General features: G+C 40.6%; 1 protein-coding gene across 1 annotated transcript in view; it reads left to right on the top strand.

Moving 5' to 3' along the window:
• Positions 1 to 19,338, top strand: part of SPTLC2 (serine palmitoyltransferase long chain base subunit 2) — a 72,702-nt gene extending 53,364 nt beyond the window's left edge. The window contains exons 10-12 of the mRNA XM_021542830.3: positions 11,488 to 11,623; positions 13,629 to 13,758; positions 18,608 to 19,338. Of these exons, the coding sequence (XP_021398505.1) occupies positions 11,488 to 11,623; positions 13,629 to 13,758; positions 18,608 to 18,727 (386 nt within the window). The 3' untranslated portion in view covers positions 18,728 to 19,338. The remainder of the gene's footprint in view (positions 1 to 11,487; positions 11,624 to 13,628; positions 13,759 to 18,607) is intronic.
• The last annotated feature ends 6,933 nt before the right edge of the window (positions 19,339 to 26,271 follow it).

The raw sequence follows: 26,271 nt of genomic DNA, 5'->3' as shown, positions 1-26,271 counted from the left end.
AAACACTGAGATTTTTACCATCACCTCTACAGTGTCTCCATACTGAGTACCCACATAATCCAGACAAATCCCCTGCACACAGTGTTGTTAAAAGCCACAGTTATGGGGTTAATTCAGAATGGTCACGAGCCTAGCCATCCTGCTTCTCCTAAAATAAATTGTTACTTATGCTGCTGCCATATGGCCAATGAACACGAGCTTGTAGCAGTCTCTTGATTTCCTCATCCGCGCTTTCAAGCGTGCTGACTCTTAAACCAAGTCTTCTCCCCCCGTGTTATTTGTAGCTTCTCTCCTAAGGGAAGAACTCGGGAAGCATGCAAGTATGTCAGAAGAATAAATGACTTGACTCGGCTGTCCCGTTAGCATCTCCTGGGTGAATTAAGCAGGGCCTTCCCGTGCTTCAGTGCATCCCTTCAGCCGGGGACTCCTGGCGTGCAGCGCTGGCCTCTAGTGGAAGGTGTCTGCTCCTTCTGGGGACCTCGGCTTGAGACATACAGCCCAAAGACTCTTCCCGTTCCCTAAGTTGCTTTAAACCTGGACTCCTCATCAGCCCTGTGAAAAAACCCAGTGACTTGATTCTGTCTTCAGACTGGTTTGCTGAATGCTACAGTTTGGGCTATTAAACAGTAATATAAAGGCACTGAATTAAGGAATTACTCTATTTACTTTCTTTTTGCTTCCCATTGTGCTTGGAGGTTCTCTTGGAATTTGCTGTGAGCACGTTCTTTCTAATATAAAACTGGGGCAATACAGTATTCTGGTCCATACATCTTAATATCTCTCTCTGCAATCTCAGGTTACATTGTTTAATTGTATATAATACTTTTCTGAAGCTCTGTAATGAAAATTTGCAGACAGCATGTGAAGGGCAGGATGTAAAATTCTTACTGCAAATATTGGCAGCGATGCAGTGTTCACATAACCAAACTTGGAAGAAGCAGACTAAAACATGGAGTTACCTTGTCACTGGAACTTAAATAGGGAAGAGAAAAATAAGATAAGAAATCTATAGGTAATGTACAATAAAATTTTATTTATTGTCTTTTTTAGAGGGATCTCTCAGAAGAAACCAGCAAAACTTTGCTTTACATCTCGATTTTGTTTATGAGCTGTTGTAAATTAATTTTTTCAGCTTAGCAGAATAGGCTGCTGTAGGAGGTCAGCTCTCCCTTACTGTGTGGGTGAGTGATGCTTTTGGGTGGATTGTGCAGGGGAATCACTGTTGATCCCTCTTTCTGCCTTGGGGTGTGAATTCATGTCATGAGTTTGCCTTCTGACAGGTGATGTTACAAGTGTCTTAAAATCAGCTAGAAATCAGTACCTGCTTGGTCCTTAAACATCCATTACAGCATTTTTAGCAACAAACACTTTCCCTGTCTCTTAGTTCAACTTTTCCTTAAAAGGTAAAAGTTCTGGCATTTAATCACTGTTGAAGTGGAATTTTGTTTAGTGTTCTTTCATGGTTAAAATCTCACTCTAATTTCTCTGGTTTTAAGTTACTCACTGTAGTCCCTAATAGGTACTACTTGGTTTCTAATCTGACCCTTGCTTACAGTTAGAAATTCATAAGCTGCACTTGTCCTTTCTGCTAGTTGGCAAATCCAAAAATATTTTGCTATTTTTTTTCATCATGCATGTATTATTGGAAGTCATGCTTGACTTGTGCTTTTCAGGAGAAGCCTTCAAGAGGAGAGTTTTCTATATCTTCTATGAAAAACATGTTCATGGCAGTGAAAGGGTAGTAGTGCTTTTATGTCTTCTCAAAAAAAAAAAAGACATTGGCTGTTGTGTTGGTTTTTTTTTAATGTTGAGGTATTTACAAGTATAATGTCCAGAAAACAGCTTGTCTTATTATGTTAACATTGCAAAAGATCTTCATAAGCCCTTGGGAGGCAACTTAGCTTCTGAAAGCTTAGTGGAGAATCTGTTAAATCAGCAGAAGAATATTGAATTCCTGGTTGAGATTTGAAAAATGCTTGTTTCCAAAACAGAATATGCTGAATTATGTCTTTCACTGAAACAGCCAGCCAAAAGATGGAAATGTAGGAATAATAAACAGAATGAAAGTATAAGCCTTTGCAAAAACAAGGGGGTTTTAATGTGGAAAAATTTACAAGCCTGATTGTATAATAGCATTGCTCTGACTTGAAGAAATAAACTTTTAGAGAATGATATATGTAACTGAGTTTTCGTAGCCAGTTTACTTTGATTTAAGCACTTCACAATGTCTGAAAATACAGACTTTTTGAAGAAGAAATTTTATCTTACTTTCTTTTTTTTGGCCCTTTGATATCAAGGTATATGGAGAAAAAGCACTATCCATGTTAATGAAATTGTGCTTTATCTTCTCTGTGATTGATGCTGGTGCTCTCAGAAAAGCAACCACAGGGTATTGCAGCCTGGTCCATATTCTTACTGTGTAGGTTGTATGTTGCCATTGTCTTTTTGGGGAAACAGGACACAATGGCATCACATTGTTCTCTGTGCCATTGAAGTGGATTGTGATTTCCTTCTCTTTCTTTTATTTGTTTGTTTTCTGTGATGGAGGACTTTTAATTGTATACATGTCTGCCAAAAATTTGTAGTAAGATTACATGGTCCAGAATTTCTGTAAAATTGGGTTATAGATTGGTAATTTAATTTGGGAACAGTGGTGGATGCTACAGAACTTACCCTTTACACAAGCTCTTTTTATTCCACACAACAGTCAGTAAACATTAATGCTTAGGTTATAAAATCCCTTTCAGCATTATTTCCTGAAAAAGTAGGTTGAGATCTGCTGCTTTGATCTCCTTTCACACCATATGCATTCTGCTTTCCATCAGGGCTGACCTACTGGGCAGTAGCTCAGTGGAGAAGGACCTGGGGGTCCTGGTGGACAACAAGTTGTCCATGAGCCAGCAGTGTGCCCTTCCTTGTGGCCAGGAAAGCCAATGGTGTCCTGGGTGCATCAGGAGGAGCACTGCCACTGGTGAGGCCACAGCTGGAGTGCTGTGTCCAGTCCTGGGCTCCTCAGTCCAAGAGAGACTGGGAGCTCCTGACACAGGTCCAGTGGAGAGCAACAAAGATGATTAAAGGACTGGAGCATCTCTCTCACAAGGAAAGGTTCAAGGAGCTGGGCCTGCTCAGCTTTGAGAAGAGACAATTGAGAGGGGAATTTGCCAATGTGCACAAGTACCTGAAGGGAGAGTGCCAAGAGGAAGAATCCAGGCTTTTCTTGGTGGTGCTAAGGAACAAGGAAAGGGATAATGGGCAGAAACTGATGCACAGGAAATTCCAGCTGAATATGAGGAAGTAATTCTTTATTGTGCAGATGACTGAGCATTGTAACAGATTTCCCAGAGAGGTTGTGGTCTCTCTCACCAGTATCACAGAATGATCTAGGTTGGAAAAGATCTTTGAGATCATCAAATCTAACCTATTGCATAATCTAACACCTCCCCATCAACTAAACCATGGCACCGAGTACCATGTCCAGTCTTTTTTTAAACACGTTCAGGGATGGTGACTCGACCACCTTACTGGGCAGATGATTCCAGTGTCCAATCACTCTTCCAGTGAAGTTTTTTTTCTGATGCCTAAACTAAATATCCCCTGGTGCAGCTTAAGACTGCCTAGGATAAGAAACCAACCCCCATCTGCCTACAGACATCCTTCAAGTAGTTGTAGAGAATGACAAAGTGTCCCCTGAGCCTCTTTTTTTCAAGGCCAAACATCCCCAGCTTCCTCAGCTGCTATTCACAGGGTTTATGTTCCAGACCCTTCACCAGCCTTGTTGCCCTCCTCTGGATGCATTCAAGCAACTCAATGTCCTTCCTAAACTGTGGGGCCCAGATATTAAAGAAATGTCTGGATACAATCCTGTGCAAAATGTTCAATGGCAACCCTGCTTGAGCAGGATGGTTGGACTGAATGACCCATGGTGAATCCCCCCAACCTAACCCAGTGTGAGATTCTGTTAGTACATAAGAGATATTTAAACACATTTCTTCTTGAAGTAGGAATTAACAGTCCAGATACTTAAGGATTCTCATACAACTGATATTTATAAAATTATGTTTATTAATAAATAAACAACAATTGCTCAGCAATTAAAAATTTTTGCAAAGCCAGGATGAACTTAGCCTTTAGAAAAAAAAAAAAAAAGACCGTTCTTAGAGCTAATGTCCATGTAACTCCTCAATTCCATGTTAAAAAAAATAATCTCTACAAAGAACCAAAGAATTTGTAGAAGTTACTCTCTTACAAAAATCTAGTATTTATAACATTTCTGTCATCTATTAAGGTTGATAAATAAGCTATCATAGATGGTACTGGACACAAAAGAAAATTCAGTTCAACCAGGATGTACTTGTTTCCCTCCCCCTGGTTTGATCTCTATGCAGTAGTTGGAGAACAATCACAAATATGTTCTAAACAGTGCAACACTTCATCAGCACGGCTTCTTGAGAAATAAAAAGCATGTTGTATTATACACAAACAGACTGCCCTCTGACACTGAACTCAAAGGGGCAAACCAACTTCAGATAGACAAAACCACACACAGACAGGATTTTATCTGCTTGTCACACTAGGGATCACTGCCTCCTGGATCTAAAACAAAGATACTTACTGCAATATAAAGACATCAAATGCAAAATAGGACACAACTCAAAAAATTACCCCTCATCAGTGAAACTGTAAGTTGTATGCAGAAGCTCTTGGTCAACAAATACCAGTTCACATTAGGCAGCTATGATGAAGTCACTCTATATTCTTTCATTAACCAATCTTGTAGATGCTCAACACTAATACTAGAGTTTTATTATTGCAGCCTTAATTTAACCTATTTACTTCACTGTCAACATGGAAGGTGAGGCTAAACTAAGGAACTTCATGCCTTTGCCTTACGTACTGATTGAAAACTAACATATTTGTTTTTAATGATAAAATGAAAAAGGTAGAATAGAAAAAAACCCTCTTGATATAAGAAGATTGGAATTCAGTACATGCAGAATCATTCCACTTGTGATACATATTTACTGGCCCAATTACTCAGTCCTTCAATAACAGCTCATGCTGTAACGCAATCAGACACCTTCAAGTTCAGTTTTCATCATGTGATCAAGGGAATAAAAACATTTATTTGTAGAGATTTGGAAGAATTTTGTAAGAACTTGGGAAGATGTAGTCTGGCAGTAGCACACAGCTTCTGGCAAGACTCAGTATGTGTCTAAAAAGGAATAGATTTTGTTAACAAGATTGTTGGAAGCATATTAAAGATGTTTTATATCACTCTAAGAAAATTACAGCAAGCTAATATCAGATCCATAAGGCACCTTTAAGATGAAAATAATATATTGATTCTTTGTGGAAAAGTTGCTTTTGGCCTCTATTGTAGTTCACTTCACTCTGTTTTTCAAGCTGGTCCCATCTTATGAATTCCTGCCAGGTGTTGGAGGTGAGAAGCTTTATATTAACTACTGATAGATGTGCCATCCTTAATTTGTGGCAGAATCATTTACCTTAGTAGAGCTTATTTAAGTCAAGGAAGGGATGTATCCGGCAATCAGTTTACCTTGCCAAATACCACAACTTTACTGATGTTAGCATGACCTCTGCAGATACACTTTGCTACGATGGCTATGTATTTTTTAGGACTGCTTACCTTGGCAGGTTTCTTGTCTTCTCTCCTGATAGCCACAATCCAGGGAACACAATAAAACTTTTCCCTTCTTTGTACAAAAGCTTTCCCAGAACTAAACAAGTTTTGGCCTTTCTTAGAACTAAAAATAAAAATCAAGCTAACTAAAAGAAGGTACTTGGTCAACTAAATGCTTATGGGGACTATAGCAGCTCTGAGTGCATGTATGCACAAAATGGGTAAGGAAGCAACCAAGATGGGTCATTCCATTAAACCTCCCTGCTCAGACAGGGTCAGTCTAAAGCACTTTGAACAGGACTGTATTCAGACATTTCTGTAGTATCTCCAGTGAGGGAGACACCACAACCTCTCTGGGAAATCTGTTACAATGCTCAGTCATCTGCACAATAAAGAATTACTTCCTCATATTCAGCTGGAATTTCCTGTGCATCAGTTTCTGCCCATTATCCCTTTCCTTGTTCCTTAGCACCACCAAGAAAAGCCTGGATTCTTCCTCTTGGCACTCTCCCTTCAGGTACTTGTGTACATTGGCAAATTCCCCTCTCAATTGTCTCTTCTCAAAGCTGAGCAGGCCCAGCTCCTTGAACCTTTCCTTGTGAGAGAGATGCTCCAGTCTTTTAATCATCTTTGTTGCTCTCCACTGGACCTGTGTCAGGAGCTCCCAGTCTCTCTTGGACTGAGGAGCCCAAGACTGGACACAGCACTCCAGCTGTGGCCTCACCAGGGCTGAGCAGAGGGGCAGGATCACCTCCCCTGACCTGCTGGCAGTGCTCCTCCTGATGCACCCAGGACACCATTGGCTTTCCTGGCCACAAGGAAGGGCACACTGCTGGCTCATGGACAACTTGTTGTCCACCAGGACCCCCAGGTCCTTCTCCACTGAGCTGCTGCCCATCACAATGGCCCTTAGTCTGTACGAGTACATGGGGTTATTCTTCCTCACGTGCAGGACCCTGCATTTGCCTTTGTTCAATTTCAGATGGTTCTTCTCTGCCCATCTCTCCAACATGTTGAGGTCCTTCTGAAGGGCTCCACAGCCCTCTGTGATGTTGGCCACTCTTTCATGTAATCAGTGAACTTGCTGAGGTGGTATCTTAATGTCTTCCATCCAAGTCATTGATGAACAAGTTAAGCAATACTGTGCCCAGTATTGGACCCTGGGGGACACCACTAGTGACAGGTTTCCAACTTCTGCCACTGATTACAACCGTCTGGGGTTTGCCATTCAGCCAGTTCTCAATCTATCTCACTGTCCACGCATCCATCCACACTTCCTGAATTTGCCTGTGAGGATATTGTGAGAGATGGTGTCAAAAGTCTTGCTGAAGTCTAGATAGACAATATCCATTCTCTCCCTGCATCCATCCAGGTATTTGATTCATCACAGAAGTCTATCAGGTTCATCAAATGTGATTTACCTTTAGTGAATCCATGCTGACTATTCCTGATCACCTTCTTGTCATCCATGTGGAAGATGGTCTCCAAAATGAGGTGCTCCATCACCTCTCCTGGGATTGAGGTGAGGCTGACTAGCTGGCAATTTCCTGGGCTCGCTTTCTTGCCCTTTTGAAGTTCAGGGTGACATTTGCTTTCTTCCAGTCTTCAGGCACCTCTCCTGATCAACAGGACCTTTCAAAGATGATCACGAGCTGCCTTGCTGTGGTGTCCACCAGCTCTCTCAACAGTTGTGAATGCATCCTCTCAGGGCCCATGGACTTGTGGATGACAAGTCTGCTTAGGTTTTTTCTAACCCAGTCCTCCTTTACTAGGGGAGAGTCATCTTTACAATAATCATTTACCCTTCCTGGTCTTCAGACCTGGGTCAGAGTTCCTGAGGAACAGTCTTGTCAGTGAAGACCAATGTGAAGAAGGCATTCAGTAACTCTGCCTTCTCTGCTTTGGGTTTCATTATAACTTCTGCCTTTCTGAGCATTATGACTTCTAAAGCAGAAACCTTCACAAGTGATGAAGAATTATTCACAGAACTACTGTATATCCTGAGTTGGGAGGGACCCACAAGGATTGTGAAGTCCAGCTCTTACATGAATGGCCCATACAGATATTGGACCCACAACCATTGCATTATTGGTACCATACTCTAATCATCTGAACTAATCTCAGGGTCATTGTTTCAGCCCGTGGGAACCTGTTCTGGCAAAGACACTAATTTACTTCCAGTGGTTGCAAGGAATATGCATCTCATGTGCTTTCAGATTCATAATGGAGTACTTTCTCTAGGGTGTTGGATTTTTTTTTAAGGATATGCTAGCTACATTTTAAAAATAATATTTCTTACATTGTTTATTTGTGACAGAAGAGTTTCTCCCCTTTAGATGGCATGTGACCTTTACTTCTGATACAATGGCAGCATGTTCTTTAGGAGATATATGCGCACTTGAGACTAAATGACGCCTAGGCTACTACAAGCAAGAAATTATTTTACTAAACCATAAGAGCAATCTTGATATGACTGTAGTAAATTTGCAAAAGGGTATAGAAGTACAGGAAAAGTGATTAGTTATCCTCTAATTTCAATGTTGTTCTGTCAGAAGCTGGTTTAAGCCGTTTACAGGACCCATGAGGGACTTAAGATGAGTTGATCTGATAAACAGTTCCAGTTTTTTTAATCTTTTGAAGAACTCAGTTCCAGTAATCATCCCTTTTTTTCCCCCCTTTCCTTCCTTTGCTGAAGGTCATTACATTCCAGTTTCCTAGATGAAAGGACATTACCAGAATCATTGCACAATTTCTATGCAAGAAGAATTGGCAGGGTGGTGTCTGATCTGGCCCTTTTTGCATGGTTTTAAAAATGTAGCTGCATACTGCCAAAAAATCCAGTTACTGGAGAATTTATGCAGTCCTGACAGTTTTTCTAGGCCTACAGTTGAGCAGATGTGGACAAAGCTCTAACCTTCAGGAGCTGCTTGGGCTTGGAAGGAATTTAGAAGTCCTGTTTTCAGTGCACTGCTTGGGTTGTGAGTGGGATTAGCAATGATACCTACTGACTGCTATTTCCAGCACTGCTTGGTTTGTCTTTGGGGTCCTAGAAAACATGGTAGAACTGTACTAGCAATTAACAGCCTGCTACACCAGTGGGTACCAATGTGGTTGAACCAGAAAATGTTGGTAGAGCCAAACACTGGATATATGCTTGTTGCATAATATTGCCAACCCTATTCAGTTAGCATGTAGAATCACTCTTCCAAGTGTAAGATTTTATAGTGGAGTAGGAGACTAAACATGTTGAAGTACAGAGAAGAGTACTTGCACCGAATGCAGGGAGAAAGGCAAGCAGAGGACAAGGAACCTGTGCTCAATTTTTGTTCAATTCCTGGTGCTTTGCTTCACCACAACTACAGTTCTCTTCAGATGGTAATGACATGTGATGGGTAGTGAGCCATTGGGTAGAGATGCCACTGAAGATATTTTCAAGTTCTTGGTAATATTATTGTAAGTTTTTAAATAAGTAGTAATTTCATTAAATTACTTGCTAGCTCTAGAGTGAAGTAAAAGCTGATAGACTTTTGAGACCTGCAAACCTAAAGAAGGCAACATCTTCCAAATCTGTCAGTTGCTTTTAATAGGTGATTACATCTCTGTAGAGAACTGGAAGACTCGTTCTTGAGACTTGTTTACATCGCAAAGCATTCTTCAATCTATAAGGACAAATCTAGAATCATAACCTGTTTTTATTGGTAGGAGTTTAGGGAAGGCTGTGAAGCAGTTGCCAACTACAAATTAAGATGGCTCTTTAATCTTTAGTCTGGAAGGCTCCCAAGAACATGGAAAAGGGTGTGAATGCATAGAGGGGAAAACCATACAGGTGATGAAATTCCTTCTGCTTCAACACTGTAAACTCCGTGCTTCATGGGAGCACAGAGAAGATGTATATATGGCAAAAGCTGCATTCCTTGTCCTGCGAGAGGGGCCAATCATAGCAGTTGTGTATGTTACCTTACTACTTGTGATAACTGATTTGTATTTTGTACAATTGTACATCACTGACCTGACATATCAGAAATTGTTGCATTTCTGTGTAGGAGATGTGCAGATGGAGCTTTCTCAGAAGATACCAAAATAGCTTTTTTCCTGCATGTAGTTTGCTGTGGACACTTGTGTATTTATTGATTGGCTCAATATTAGAAATGCAAGTAGTGGCCTTTGGCCCACTATTTTTAGTATCTTGCAGTAAGTTTGGTTCTTTTAGTTTTATTGAGTTTGTTTCTTCTTCTCAATTTAATTTTGCAGTCTGGGTTATTTAAAATTACCGAATAATTGGTCTGAAAACATAAGAGAAAGCTGGGTCTACAGCAGAGGATCTGATCTGATGTGAATAAATTAAAAATGTAGTTTCATAAGTTCAAGAAGCCTTTGTGTTCTACTGAAATCTTACTGCTTTTTGGGGAAGAGGAATTAAGCTTATGGAGAAATTCTAGGGGAGAAAATATTAAGAAATAATACTGTTAATTAAGAAGAGATGTCTTAAGTGGCAGTCAGTGCTATTAAAAATACCAGCTTCTACCTACTAATGATAGGCCAAGTTTTACAAACTTAACAGGTTTCACTTTTTTTTCTTATGCTATGCCTTTGATAAGGTTTTTCTTTTGATTGCCTGTTTGTGGGTGGAATGTCTGATACTCTTGGCACCAAATATTACATAGGTTCTTAAAATTACATTTGTTCTGGCCTGGAGCAGAGCTGTGTGGGTGTTGGATGTTTCTTTGAGACCTGGCTTTCCTGTTAGTTAATCACCTTACGTTATCTACAACTTTAAAGGAAGACGATGAATGTCTGGCAGCCAGCTTCACTATGTGGCACAGATATGCATGCTGTACATTTAATGGTTCTGTTTATGAATCACCTGCCTGGGCAAGGTAGTGTTTGGGTAATCAGTTATCCAGAAATATACACTGTGGACAAGAGACAAGTAAGTTAAGTGTTACTTATAATAGTCTCATCAAAGGCATAGTGCTTAATCTCGTAAGCACATTAGAGTATTAGCTGATAAGAAATGTATTATGATCTGCTTAAGTGAGATGATGTGAACCTTTTTCTGGGAAATCCAGGAATATAGTGCAGTGTGCTAGACTAGAATTTAATTAACTGATAAATAGGTTGTTCTGTACATGTATCTGAACATTTGAAATATTTAAATTGTACTAGCTGTCTAATGTCCTGTGTACTAATTTTGACAAATATCAAAGAATCCCTACAGAAATGGCTGAATACATGAAACATTGGCTGCTGCCACTTAACTGAAGCGAGCTGGATTATCAGAAGTAATCAGTTTAATTTAAATCCAGCTCATTTTAACTGAAAAAGGTTAGGGAGCAGCCACGTGATAGTTCAGCAAAGAGATCTAAAGAGGAAAGTAGTAATTTACAATAATGCAGACAAGCAGGATAAAACATGGTGAACAACACCAGCTAATTCAATAGGTTTTCCATTAATTATTCAAAGTGTAAACAAACTCTTCTTCAATATGCAGTTACAAGTGAATTCTGAGAAAACTTTGAATCTCGTTTAAAAGCAGGTAACTGCCTTTTTTTTTTTTGCCAGGTACCTCTTGATTGAAAGAAAACCTGATATGGAAAAACTAGACAGTGCTTGGACTTGATAGTTACGCCATTTAATGGTCCATTCAGACTTGTCAGAAAATGCTTGATTATCCTTGGTTACATGAAGGAGAAGAAAATACAAATCCCAATTTGCATTTATTTTTAACACTTCCATAAGTACAAGCAGGACATTAATGTCTTGTAGTTTAATTTGAGGGTTTGTATTGCAGTTATGAATGTGACTTATGATAACTGAGTTCAGTCTCACCGTCAATTCTTTCCTAGGGAGAGCACGTGTGCAGCAGCTAGCAGAGAACACAAGATATTTCAGGAGACGACTGAAAGAGATGGGCTTTATCATCTATGGAAATGAAGATTCCCCTGTTGTGCCTCTGATGCTGTACATGCCAGCAAAAATTGGGTATGAGAGCATAACTTCTTACATGTTCTTTAAAGCTAGATTGGTGTAAGAATATGAAGAGTTTTCTAAATATAAGAAAATATTTGATTTTGGCTTTTGTGATCATTACTGAGTCCTATAAAATACGGAAACTTCTATAAGTGATCTTGAGAAGATCAAGGCTTGTAGCTTGGGGCATCAAGAAAGCACTTTGCGGAAGCAATTTTGCCTCTCTGTGTCATGTTTTAAAGGTTGGGTTGTGTGTTTCCATTTAATATATATGTAAAGTGTATAAATGTGCTAAAGAGGAGCTGAAATTGAATGGAAATTAATATTAAAAGTCACTGGAGGAAGTCTTACAACTAGCTCCTGGATCAGAAGGAGCCAACATTTTTATTGGTGAACTCTGGAAATTTGAAAAGGAAAAACAGCGGGGATGGGACATGGTGGGACACAACAACATGTATTTAATGAATCCAGAGTTTTTAAGAGGTCTAGATATAATCACTCAGGTATTGGTATAGTAAATACTAAAACAACTGTAGCACATAGGTTTATAAATTCTTGCCAGTTTATGGAGTGCTGTGTGGATAATTAAGGCTAAAATTCTACAAAGAAGATACATAAAGTATATACTAAAATTTTTTTCAACATAAACAAAAACCTTTGATTGCCAAAGCCATCCTTTTCAGGGTCTGCATAATACAGTGCTCAATCAACACTTTCAAATTTGTAAAACATAATTTCATTTTACACTGTACTGAACATCTCTATTGCTTGACTAGCTCAGGCGTCAGTCTGGCACTTTTTTGAAGCTAGATACCCTTGTTCTTCACCCTTCTCAGTGTAACAGAGTTTTAAAAGGCCTGTTACCTTTATGGGTGCAGCAGACTACAGGTCCAGCACACAAAGGCAGCTGCTTCCACTGCCCAGCTTCTCTACCAGTAAATACAATCTTTTCCTTGGAAATGTTCATGGAAATATTTATTAGCTGAGCAGTTGGGCCAGTATCTTACTTAAAATGAGCAAGGAACAGAGAGCTGTGATGAGAGCTGGCCCTCAGGATCTGCATTGCATTGACTTGATCTTTTCTTTGTCTCTTGTAGCCTGTTTTTAAAATAGTTTGAGAGTAATAAAATGGATACAAAATAAAGTGTATCAGGATGCACCTATTTATAAGGAAAACATTGGTGGCAGAAAATATAAAGACCTAGTAAAATAATGTTATTTTTATATGTCCTTATAAACCTCTTCAGTTCATTGCTACTTCTCACAACAAGGTCTGGTCAAAAGGGATTAACCATTTCCTGTGGCCTGTAGAAACACCCCCAACTGCACTTCCATTACAGATCTGATCAAGATCTTTGTGTCTCTCATTGTCTAAGTCACAGCCACTACTTTCTTTAATCTCCTTAAGAATTTGTTTTGTTGAAGATCGTGTGTGACAGTTGCATGATATTTTTACACTTTCCTTAAGCATATTAGGTATCATATTATTATATATTATCTCAATTTACTGTGTCAATTCAGCACTTCCCGTGATACTTATAAAGTGGTGCATTCTGTGATACAATAATGTACTTTAATAATAAATTCATGAAAACAAAACATCTTGAAATTACAGAAACATCTGCTTTTGGGGTATTGCAGCATGAGGGGTTCCTTGTATAGTCAAACTTCTGAGCCAAAATCACTCTTTCCTTTTGGAAAGATTTCCAAGCTTAGGTTACAAATCCATTTAGAAACAGCCTGCTAAAAGACCAGTCTCTGCCACATATAATCTTTCATCTTTGTTAGAACTTAATACACTGAAACCTTTTGAGAAGGACCACCTTGGGATTGAATTTAAAAAAGGCTTTTGTGAGCAGGCTTTTCTGCCTCTAAAAAGAAAGCACTGGAAGCTCCAAACTGTGATGTGACAGCCTTGCTGCAACAAGGCCTGTGTGGGTTACCATACTGAGTTCTTCATGCTCCTGCTTTACCACCACTGGAATAACTTGACGTGATGATCTTGTTCCCTCTGCAGCGCATTCGGCCGTGAGATGCTGAAGCGGAACATCGGTGTTGTGGTTGTGGGCTTCCCTGCCACCCCCATCATCGAGTCCAGAGCCAGATTCTGTTTGTCTGCAGCTCATACCAAAGAGATGCTTGATACAGTAAGTGTCTCATCTTGTTTTCCTTCTGCTCGTGCCTGCTAATAAACAGATACAACAATTGTCTGGTTTTGTACACTGGGTCAATGTTTGGTACATTACATAGTTTAACCTAATCTTCAAAGCCCTTTGCAATAGAGCTGGCAGTGACTCCATCTCTTTCCTTGCTTTAACAGTGTAAAATGGCTGTTTAGAGTAAATCTCAGGACTTTTCTTGTTCTGTTCTAAAAGGATACAGTCTCATTCCTGTGAGACAATGCTTTTTACTCTCTTCAAAGGCCATACCTTGCATTGAACTGGTTAGAAGGAAGCATTTTGCATCTTCTGACCCTAGATGCTAATGGCCTGAGAACCTCCAAAACATTTATATTCCTCTCAAAAGGGAGCACATGATTGCTAGTGAGAATTTTTATTCCAGAGATTACTATTACTGTTCTTGTTTAAAGCTTCAGAGCACTGTATCTTAAATGACCCTGTCCTAGTGAGTCTGTATAGATGCAATGCCTTACTTACTCCTGCCAGCACTTGCAGAGGGAGTGGAGGTCTCTTTGAAGGAGGCCGGCATCAGTTAGGAGATGCTGCCTTCAGAAAGTAAGGATGGTGGTTACTCTCTGACTAACAGAGTTCAAAGAGGATGTAAACTAGGTTGAGTAATGAATTCGGACTTTGTGAGAGTAGACTGTCCTAGTCAGAGACCTACATGAAAGTATCCCATAGGATGCAGTCTCAAAGAGCAGAGGTGGCCAGGACAGCTGACTGATTTTCCCTCCCCACTTCTTCCCTGAAGAATGATCTATCCTGACTTAAAGGAGAGGAAATGTGGTGGGAAGCCTGCATGAATGAACAAACCAACAAAACTTTATCATGAAAGTGTATAAGAGGTGCAGGCACAGACAGGTGACCAAGGAAGAGTAAAGAGACAGTCCAGAGCATGCAGAGATGGGGTCAGGAAAAAAAAGCCCATCTGAACCTCAGTCTGTCAAAGGACATCAAATGTAGCAGGCAGAGCTTTTATGGGGCATTAGTAGCAAGAGAAAGAGTAGAGAAAATGTGGAGGACTGCTGCTGAATGGCACAGGGAATCAGGTGAGAAATTTGTGCAAGAGGTAAGGGTACTCAGTGTCTTTGTTGTCTCAGTCTACTGGTGAGACTTAGGAATCCTGAGAGCATGAGATTAGTGGAAAAGTATGGAGCAGTAAAGACAACTTTGGTGCGAAGGAGGCTCCAATAAGGGAACATTTAAACAAAATCAACAAGAACAAGTCCATGGGACCTGATGAGCTGGATCCACAAGCGTTGAGGGAGTTGACTGTCGCTCCAAGGCCACTCTTGATTATCATCTTTGGAGGAAGAGTTCATGGTGGCTGGGAGAGGCTCCTGAAGACTGGAAGAAAGCCAATGTCACCTTCTCCTTGAAGAAGGGCAAAAAAGTGTAAGGAGCTGGAGGTTGAAAAGCCTTGCCTTTATCTTGAGAAGATTATGGAGAAAAAAAATCTTGAAACTATTTTTGAACATTTTGTGGACAAGGTGATTGGGAGTAGTCACTGGGTTAGAAAGGGAAAATCATGCCTCATGTCCAAATATGATCAGGTGGTAACACTTCAATATGTGAATAGCAAATAGGACACATAACAGATATTTACTAATGTCTTATAAAAAAAATAGATTCAACCTTTTCACACTTGACTGCTACAGAACTCACATAAAAATCAACAACTTAAAATTGCAAGCTTTTTATATTTAATTTCTGTTTAAAAAATAGTAAGGTAGTGTGTGATGTAAGCAGTTTTGTAATGTATGTGTAGTGTCATTGAGTAGTATCACCCTGCTGTGTATCTGTGATGCTGTACATGCTGCTCCTGAGTTATTTCTGCCTGTGAGAGATTCCCTAACACTCCAGCAACAGACTGCTTAAGGAATCCCTTCCCAAGTACTTGACCCGCTACTCTTCCCTTAACTATCTCAATTTAGTTGTTTCTGTTTCAAATAAAGGTTTGGAACCAGTACATTCAGAGAAGACCTTCTCCTTTGCTTCTCTTTGCCCTGTGTACAATAAATAGTACCAGACTTGGCTCAGTGTGGTAATAGACCTTAGTTCATTGTCACAAATGAGGGAGCAGTAACTGCTGGGACAGGTGGACATGGAGTAGGGATGAATAAGTAAGAGATGGGAGGAAGGAAAATAAAGAAAACTGAAGTCTCTGAAATAATACTGCTGCAAATTGAGCTAAAACTGAAACTGTACAAACTTGATGTGCAGGCACTACCTGAGCAATTGTGCAATTTTACAGTTGGTTAGGTTCTTGGTCTTCTCTTTTAGTGACTAGCTGGGGCCTTTGCCATAATAAGCTGCTTTAGTAGGGTCTGTATAAATACCACATTTGCGCTCTTCCAAAATCTATCTGTAGCTTTTATTACTCTGGTTTAAAAACCTCTTTTCCTGTCAATTCTTTCTGCATTTTCCAAAAAACATTTCAAATTTTGTGCACTTAACATAAGACTCATTGCTAGACTACCTCTATAAGTGTTAAATGTACTAAATTAGGAAATGCTTGTTCAATATATTAGAGCTTGTCTGCTAAGAAAATTAATCCAGAGCAAAATGAGGTGTGAGTTTTGAAGTGAATGAAGAAATCCTGATTTAGCTCAGTATGTGGAGGCTTTTTTCCAAGTCAGTGTAACCCCCTTTATGGTTCAAAATAGCTGCATGCTCAGAACCCAGAATATTGGCAAGAGGAGTTAATAAGGAGCAAGTTTTCGTGTCAGTGACTTTGTGCAGTGTTTCCTTGTGATGCAGTGAAAAGGGATTGATTTCAGGCAGCTAATCATTAAGGCAGACCTCAGGTCTAATCCCTTTTGCTAACTGTGGCAACAATATCCAGCAGGAGGAAGAACTAAAATGAATGGACTTGGGGAGAGCTGGCAGACATCTTCTTTAAGTCACTGAAAGAGGAGACAACTTGGTATCCCATCTGTGTATTCATGGATGCTAACTAGGGCTCTTGTGGTATTTTTTTAAACAAAACTTATTCATGTTTGAAGCATAAGGAAGAGAAGCTTGTCTTGCAAATAGTGATATTTGTAATGCTTCCTTGTTCTTATTAAATACACCCACATGGTGAAGAACAGTTCTTAGTTAAAATTTTAACTGTTTTATGTAAATAAAACTTCCTTGCCTAAAAATATTTGGCTTAGGATCAGAGTGAAGTCCCTCATAACCTGCATCGCTGTGGGCTGTGCTTTCTTTTCAGTGATGAAAAATATATTACACTCTCCTAAAGTCAGAGTACACCATTGCCATTTCCTTTGTAGTCTTTGCTGGTCACATGGTCCTTTTTGTTTTAAATTAATAAAATCCTAAATCTGCATTCAAGAATAACAGTTAACATACTCTTTCAACAGAAATTCAGCTTTAAATTGTTTCCATATGGGATCTTTACTTAAGGCTCTGGCAGACTGTGCCCACACTTTTGTTTTGTTTTGTTTTTACTGAGGTCCAACTTCTGGGTTTGTCGTTTCCCCAGATTTTAGAGTGCAGAGGTTTTTGCTGCCAGATACAACAAGCATGAAGGGCCATTGTTTAAAGAAACAAAAACTTGAACTATCCATCTAGGAAGAGAAAACATGTAGAGCTATTAACCCCATCTTCCAGCTGTCCTCAAGAGACAAGCATTTGACGCAGATTGGAGCATCAGTGTTGAATTGGTGACATTCTGAAGCAATGCTGAATGTACCTATCTCAATACATTTACAATTCAGGGCAGTGAAGAATGCCAACCTTTGAATTAAAAAAAATCATATTGGACTTGGAAGTGATCTTCTGAATTAATTTTTCTCTTCTGCCTATAAAAAATAACTAGCATCACGTGCTATCATAGATTTGTCTGCAACAACTGATTTATTTTGTACTTTGCTTCTAGGAGTGTTCTGTAGAGAAATGAAGCTTAGGATTTGACTTTTAATAAGACCATATTGTGTGTGGACCAATGTCTTATCAGAGATTGCAATATAATGGAAGTATGATTAACTGCACTGGGACTTCCCTCATTTCTTACGCAAGCAGATGTTTGATCTCTGGTAAACTTCATAATATTTGAGTTCAGGTCAAAATGGTGAAAGGCTGTGCTAATTCAGTAGAATGTTCTGGGTCATCAGTTGCTTGAGTGCAGCCTTTGTGGCAACCTCAGTGGGACTTGCTTTCCAAGGAGAAAATGCTTAGGGCCCTGCCCAGAATAACTTTTTATTTCCTTGAATTGCCTGGCAAAAATCTCCTGTGCCATGTTGTTTATGACACAGCTTTAATCTGTAGTTGTATATGGATAATGCAAATTAATCAAATGTAAATATAACAAAGGCATCTATAGAACTTGTTAGCTCACTGTTGTAGTTTGTCTTTGCTATTTTGCAGTTTAAAAAATACAATAGATCAGGTTTGGTAACACAGGTTGTTTTCAAACTGAATGATGCATAAGGAGGAGTCAAACCTCAAACAAAATGTACATTTTTTTTCTATTTCAGCTTTATTACCTCCAGGACGGGAAAAGCATTATTCTGTTTTTATGTCTATGAATAGTCATGGGGTTTGCTGGATATTATAATCCTAATCTGGAACTGGAATAGTCAGGTGGATGCATAGGCACTCTCAGTTAAGTGACCAGTGCTGTTTATGTGGTCTCAAAATTTCTGAACACTAAAAAAAAAAAATCCTGTGCACTTCTGAAGGTACTGGCTTCTAGCACAGTAAAATCTCAGGTAAAATGGCTGTCAGAGTAGTGTGCAGGCATGCATAAAGGAAGATGTGTGGATAACTTGCATCTGTCTCCTCTGCTGATCTACTGTGGTCTCTTTGTCAGGCTTTAAAAGAAATCAATGAAGTTGGGGACCTTTTGCAACTGAAATATTCCCGTCGCCGTTTGGTACCTCTCTTGGACCGGCCGTTTGACGAGACAACATATGAAGAAACAGAAGACTGAACGACTGAACTCCCTCCATGTGCCTCAGTGGGAGGACACAGCCCATGGGACACTCCATGGCACACAGGCCACAGCATCCGTGAACAACACACTTATGACTGTTTAGTATAAGAGACATTTCCTCACAATACTGAAGTGGCCACATCGGCTCTAAATGGCATTTTGTAAATAGGGAGAGGAGAAAAAAATTCTTTGATTTCTCTGTCTTCAGGGTCTGGCCCTAGAGGTGCTTGGCTTTATTTTTTTCTTCTTGCTTTTTTTTTATTTATTTGTCTCAGTGAGTTCACAGCAACCTAAGTTGGCTGTGGCTGATTAGTTCAGACTTTGTATGCACCATTGCCCTCCCAAATGCTGGCTGAGATGTTGTGAGCATGTGTGACGCTGGCATGGCAGCATTATCAGTGTCACTGCTAGGTGTCTGATCTTCCCAATAAGGAATGAGCTGACTTGTATGTTTCTGGAGACTTCCTAGAGAAACTGTTGATTCCTAACTTTGACATATTTAACAAGATGGATAATCAACCAAAGTTGTTTTTTTCATTTGCAGTTACTTATGTTTAAAACTTGAATTTACCCTTTTTAAAATAAATGTGTTGTTGACATGTCGCTGACAGGACCATTGTTCCCAAACATTATTTAGTTTTTTAAGCCATAGGCAGAAGGACTTCTGGAACTGTAGCCTCTTTTCCTTCACAGTATGGATACCAGATTGTCTCCTGGTGTTGACACTAATTATCCCTTTGATAGAGGGTAAGTGATGGAGAAGGTTTTGTTTTGTTTTGTTTTTAATACTTCTGTTTAAAAAAAAAGAAAAAAATATAAAAGTTGTGTATGTGTTACTTTCTCATCTTCAGGTTAGTTTCTCTTGCTTTAGAATTATCATAAAGTCATGAACAAGTCAGCAACTCCTAGAAGGGAGCCTTAGGGTTTAAACAAACTAGAGCAAGTCTCATGCTTAGTCTTAAGGCTAAGCCCCCCCTCAATAAGCAGGCCTGTACAAGGAATGACTATTTGGAGAACCATCTATTCCACGCAGATCTGTGAAAGACTGCTGCCCTTTGCTATGCTAACTCACTGTTTCTTGTCATCTGTGAGGTGGTCTTCACTGGCCCTGTTATGAATATGGATAGCTTGAATCTTGTAGTCATACATTACATTTTGACTGGCCAGCAAAGTCCCCATTGGCAGCTGCATATCTGTAGGTCTTCCCTGAAGAGAGAGAATGTCCTCACAATTGCATTTAGTTTGATATCTTTATTCTTTTGTACTTCTGTTACTGATCAACACTGCTCACATGAGTGTTCACTGAGCCAGTTGCTGTTTGGAGTCTTTATCTTCAAGTTTCATACTGTCCCTCTGTTTCAAATAGATGCTCTCATACACCTTAGAACTGGTCTGCTACTTAGTCTTTACATCTTGAATTCTTTCAATGTGGATCAACAAAAAGGTACCAAAAGTTTTAAATATGAGTCAATTGCGGTATAGTTTGTTTCTGTATTTTATATTTAGACATACATGATTTCTGCAAAGATAGTAAAATGATAACATTGTGTCAATTGGGTTGGGCCAGCTCTTCCATTTGGGTTAGGAAGATACTTTTTGGAGGTTACTGGGTTTTAGAAACAGACCGATGGTCATAATACTAAAGCAGAGAGCAACTCAAAGCTCTTTGTGTGGTGCTGAAAAAAAAATCATTCTTTTAAAGTTATTTAATGTTCACTCTGCAACTAACAGGGAGGGAGTGTTTTGGCCACTAGAACCAAGCAATTCTGCAAATACATGTGGTGAGTTAAAGCAGAATTGGCTTCTATTTTATTGACTATCTAACTTCGTGCATTTATAGATCTTGTTACATTTTAATGTAATGGAACTTCAAAACACTGGTTCATTTTTTTACCATTTAATTTCAGAAACTTAATTATATGAGAAGAACTGAAATTGACTGTTTGAAAATAGGTCCAGTTAACTGTTTCTGTCTTAGTCCATTAATGTTGGTTGGCTCTTCTTCCGAAGCTGAGTGAGTGCAGAGTCTGAGAAGTCTGTATGTGCAGCTTGGATAGCTATGAAATAGTCTCATGTTTTCAGGCAGAGTCAATAACCAGCAGTTAGTTGAGTTTACTTTCTCACTCATGTTCTGCCCAGGACTAGCTCTAACATTCCAGTAGACTACCTGCTTTCTGATTTCAAGAAGCTTTACTGATTTTTTTTTCTCTCTCTGGATTGTACTAGGGAACAAGAGGAGGTTAGTACAGGAATCCCTGACATGAGCCCTGATCCTATTAACTTGATCATGAAATGGTTCAAGAGCAGACAAAACGGATCAATTTAAAGGCTTGGATCATTAGGTAGCTGTTTTTAAGCATTCACAAATACACAGTGTGTTTGTCTGCTGTGTAGCAGTTCGGAAACTGTGATGTATTAAGTTAGAAGTAGGTTATCATAGATTCTACAAGTATTGAATCTTAATCTTGTCTCTGGGAATCAGTTTTAGAGCAGCTTGTCTTTGCAAGGGAGAAAAGCATCTGTGAAAATCTGCATAATATAGGTAAATCCTGTGTAATACTTCTGAAATAGTGTTCAAAAATTACTAGTGTTCATTTGGTTTCTAGTTGCACTTGTTGAAGAAACTGTTCAAGCTTCTGCCTTTTAGTATCTTTCTGCCGAGTCACAATGTCTGCATATAACTTTGAATTTTGAGTTGCAAAGGCACTTCAGAAATAACTCTGGCAGTTAGCATTTGCAAAGTGCTTGGTTACATTTCATCCTTGCCATATCCTTTTTGGAAAGCAAATCCCCCCATTCCTTTCTGAGGCCTTTTGTTCAAGAGAACCTGTTTTGCCAAAGTTTGGTAAAAAATTAGGAAACCTGTTAAAACTGCTTCTGAAAAAGTAAGAGTTACAAATCCAAGACTGACACTTTTAATTCAGTTATTCAGTGAGCTTGAAAGCCAAGAAAACCTTTTCGCATCTACTAAAAAAACTCCAGTAAGGGTTTGTGCTAGACAAACCTACAGCATGTATGCTGTCATAGTATGTGTAGGATGGATTGCTGCTTTGATATTTATGTACTGACCAGAAATCTGTCTCCCTTTTCTCCTGGCAGTAGAAATGAATGAAAGAACCAATCTTGAGAGATCACAAAGGAAGAAAAGCTGCTTAAGAAATAAAACTTCAGTCCCTGCCAACTTTTCAAAGACATTATAATTGAAAATGACTCCTGGTATTTCTTAAGAGATGCAAAATTGGAAAGAAAATTAAGGCTGCTTTTGAACAAAGGATTTTGCTCAGTACTGTATATTGGCTAAATTTACTCATAAATATACAATAGTTACCTTCCCAGTACCTCTCTGAAGAACTAAGCAAGCAAGCTATTGCTTCTCTTTAGCAGAGTGAAGAGTTTAGAACCATTACTGTTTTTAAGGCTAATGGCCATATTCTTTCACTCGTAAGAAAATTGAGAAGCTCCTATTACCAAGCATCAGCAAAGAGTGGGAGATCTGCTTCTTGTTATAAACTGGCTTTCCCAAGTAGATCTTTGTCTTGAGGAACCTGATTCATAGTTTTCCTTTAGTTCTTTGGCAGAAAAGAAACCAGGTTTTTTTTATGTCAGAATATTCAGGGCCTTCATTTTTGTTTTTTTACGACACAAACTTTTGTATAGTATGTATATGGTTTATTTAACTCTCTAGTTGCTATATCTTTTTTAAGTGGCATCCTTAGTGAACAGTTCTGGTTCTTGAGTTATGGGTGTAGTATGCTTCTGCTTTAGGCAAAGACTCAGGAGCGAGTTGACCAAACACCTGAAGGAATTGCATTATCCATCCTCCTCTTGCTGTTACCTCTAAGAGTGCAGATGTGATACTCACTGTCAAAGCTGCACCTTCACAAAGAACAGGCAAGGGAAGTGTGCCCATAAAATCAGCAGTTCTGTGCTGTGTGGAGGAAGGACTGATACTGCAGAGATGGAGAAAAGGGGTAGTCAATCATTGCATATTTTCAGCTGTACAGGGAGCTTTCAAGTGTACTTGAACAAGTATCCCTAAATCAGGAGTGCAGTTTTTAGTGCCTGAATAGACACTCCTCTAAAAGTTTTCCATACCAAGTAAGTCGTCTTCTCCTTCTGTGCAAATTTTGATTTGTTTTCATCTGAAAAGCATTTGGCTTATAGCTATTTGCTTGTTCAGAAGCCATGTTATCCATTCAGGGAGATCATAGGAGAGGTTGGAAGAAAGTACGAGCATGATTCTTCATCTAATAGAACACCTTGCAGCACTGGATCTGGAGCACTATGCATGAGCCCCGTTGCTACATCACAGAGAAGGAAACTTGTGGAAATGTATCCCAATATACAATGCTCAGTCAGAATGTATGTCATTTATATACATTATTTTTATAGTTTATATTCAGTGTCAAGCATGCTGGGATCTGTGTGGATGGCACCTTCTGCATGGAGATTTGGGGCACCTGAAGTCTGTTCTATTTTAGCACTAGTAAAGTGCTGAGCTGTTCAGGAATGCTTAGTATGACCCCTCGGCAGATGCATTGTTGGCTTTGGTGCTGGACCTGACACCCAAGTGACATTGGACCACTATTTGGGAAAAGCACGAGTCATTTGACCTGCATAACCTGAACATGGTTTTAAAAGGAAAAAAAAAAATCAGTGCCATTCTGATTGCTCTGTATTCCTGTAAACATTCCCAGCCTTGCATTTGTTCAAGGATTCAGACGTAGTACTAGAGCACAAATGTAAAGTGTATGTATGAAGTATTGTGCTTTATCTTTCACTAAAAAAAGAAGCATTTGTTGCAGACATTGGAGCTGTTGTGCTTATATCCCCAAATGGGGTTGGGTGAAGCAAATGATGGTGTGTGTTGAAGGCCTTAAACTGTGATTCTTGGTATGAAGAATTAAAATTAAGACTGACCTTGAAGAATGCAGTGGATTTTAACCCACAGAAGAATACTCAGCGCTCTTAGTTAAGCAGTATGGACTGCTGTTTTCTTGGGAGGGAGAGGTTCAAAACTCAGTTTGTGTGTGATTGAGAGATCTGTACGTGGGAGCCAAAAGTAGTGCAGTTCTCTGCACCGATGGTGCTGTGCAGCTTTCGTAGTTCCTGTGTAGTTCCATGGGTAGCTTGTTCCTGGGCTGCTGAAAGTGGGAGACTTACTAAGACAGTCAGGGACTTCAGAACCAGTGGCAGCTAGCAAAATCATTTCCTCAACGGTAGGTGAACAGGTCTCACGTGAATATGCCAAGGGTTGGTGCCATTCCAAAAATACCCACAGTGAGGTGAAACATGCACCAAACCACGTGACCTTCGTAAACATTCTGATGTTTTTTGCCAAAGCTCATCCTATTCAGACAGTATTTCTGCTACCCTCTAATGGTATATTAAGCTTAATGCATCTCTAGCCTCCCAATATTAAATTCAGACCCACTTGAGACAGAACTGAGGAATGCTGGAGCCTGAGGCTTTAGGCTAGCAGCCCCAAAGCCAATGGTGGCCCACATTTCCACAAGCCCTGGGCAGAATTACCAAGTCACAGCACTTCATCTTAAATTGCACTGTATTCTTATGCCTCTATGTTGCTATAATGTACATATATATTGGATTTTTTTGTAGATAAGACATTTTAGATAAAATTTTTAAATGGGCTCCCCCCCAAAATATTTTATGCCAGATGTCTAATTTTTTTTACACTTGTGATTAACATAAATATGGATGCTCTGTGGGCAGGGAAAAAGATAAATGGATGGTACATTGGCTTTAAAAAGGTAACAATGCATGTTTAAAAAAAAAGCACTGGAGAAAAAAAATGCTTGGGAAAAAATCATTCAAATATATTCTATGTTCTGCATAATAAAGACTTTAAAAAAAACACTATATCATTATTTTGGCACTTTTTTTCCTTAGTGAGGCTTTTCCCTATTTAGGAGATTGAACTCTCTTTTTCTTCCTTCCCAGTTCCTCTCCCACTCACCCCCAAAATAAAAACCTCAAAAAAATTCAACACATGAGTTTTATACTGGAGTGACTGGGTAAAACCATAGCCTGTTTGAGAGCTCAGACAGATCATTGTTTCCCTCTAAGCTTGTACTCTAGAGCCAGGAAACCTTGCATGAGAGATGGATGCTTAGCTGGTTTTTGGCAGTCTCTGGTCTATCGTACAGCAAGAGCTTTGATGTGCAGTCTAGAAAAGCCGCTGCTGTTGTGGAAAGACGCCTGCAGTCGTAGCTGCTGTTGCTGATGTGCAGCACTCCCACGACGAGTGCCTGTGCTGGCCCCAAAAAGCTGCTGTGCTTGAAAGCTAGGCTGCTACCCTTGGGTGCTGTTAGGAGTGTCGGGCTGCTCTCAGCTGCTGCGCTGCTAATGAGATGTTTGAAAGGGCTTCTTGATCCATCTCACATGGGATTCTTGACCTCACATCTGTCTTGCAGTTTATGTCTTGTTTTAAACATTTCCTTCCATTCATCTCAGTCCTAAGTCTGCATAAACCAGATGTCAGTATTTGAAAAGGAGGTGCAGGTCCTGATTTTAGCTGTGGGTACACAAATGGGCCCAGGTGATTTGCAGCTTTGTGCTAAGGCTGCTGTAGAAATGTTGGGTTGTACCTTCTAGGTCTCCATTTCTGGGACTGTGCCAGCACTGGCACTTCTCAGTGGGCTGCAAAACCTCCTTTCAGTGTCCTTCCTTCATAATTTTTTCATAGTCCTTTCCCTAATTTCCTTCACAGGCTCATGAATGCCTGTGGAAAGGCTGGAAAAGATACTCTCTACACCCCAAGTAAATAGCCACTACATACTTCCAACAGGCTTCGAGGGTTGGGTAAGATGCTGCCGGCGCAGAAGACAGCAGATCATGAAATAAAGACTTCTTTTGAGTGGTAGAAACTTTTCTCCAGCAATTCGGGAACAGCCGGAGCTTTCACCGGGGAGCACAGAGCCCCGTTTCTGCCCGTCGGGGACCGGCTCCGGAGCGGGGGGGCCCGTCCCCCCTTTCCGCAGACCGGCCCCAGCCCTGGCGCTCGGAGAAGGAGGAAAAGGTGCGGCTTCTGCAAGCTCTTTTCCCCGGGGCCGCGGCGGGAGGCTGTGAGCTCCCTGCCCGGCCGCCTCCATCCTCCCGCCTCGTGCGGCCGGGCCGGAGCCGCCGGGCCCGCGGCCGCCCCGCCCCGCCGGGAGGCGCAGCGGCGGCGGGGCTGCCCCGGCGGGAAGCGCCCGGTGCCGCGGGGCTTGCGGAGGCCGGCGCCGCCGAGGCGCGGAACAAAGAGCCCCGGGCCGGGCCGGCCCCGCCGCGGGGGCAGCGCCCCGCGGGCACCGCCGGGCGGAGCGGCGGCCGCCCCGGCCATGCCGCTGCCGGGAGGGGAGGAGCGGAGCGGGCGGTGGCGCCCCGGAGGGAGCTGCGTCCGGAGGGAGAGGGGGGAGGTCTGGCAGTGCCGGCAGCCTCCGAGCGGGGCAGGGGCGCGGCGGGGCCGTGCCCGGGGCAGGCAGCCGCGGCGCTCGCCCGGGAGGGGCTGGACCGCGCTTTATGCGAGCCGGAGCCTCGCC

This window comes from Lonchura striata, chromosome 5 (assembly GCF_050655825.1).
Source record: "Lonchura striata isolate lonStrDom1 chromosome 5, ASM5065582v1, whole genome shotgun sequence".
Taxonomy (NCBI): domain Eukaryota; kingdom Metazoa; phylum Chordata; class Aves; order Passeriformes; family Estrildidae; genus Lonchura; species Lonchura striata.
Note: the sequence above shows the minus strand (reverse complement) of the source record. Positions and strands in the feature narration are given on the sequence as shown.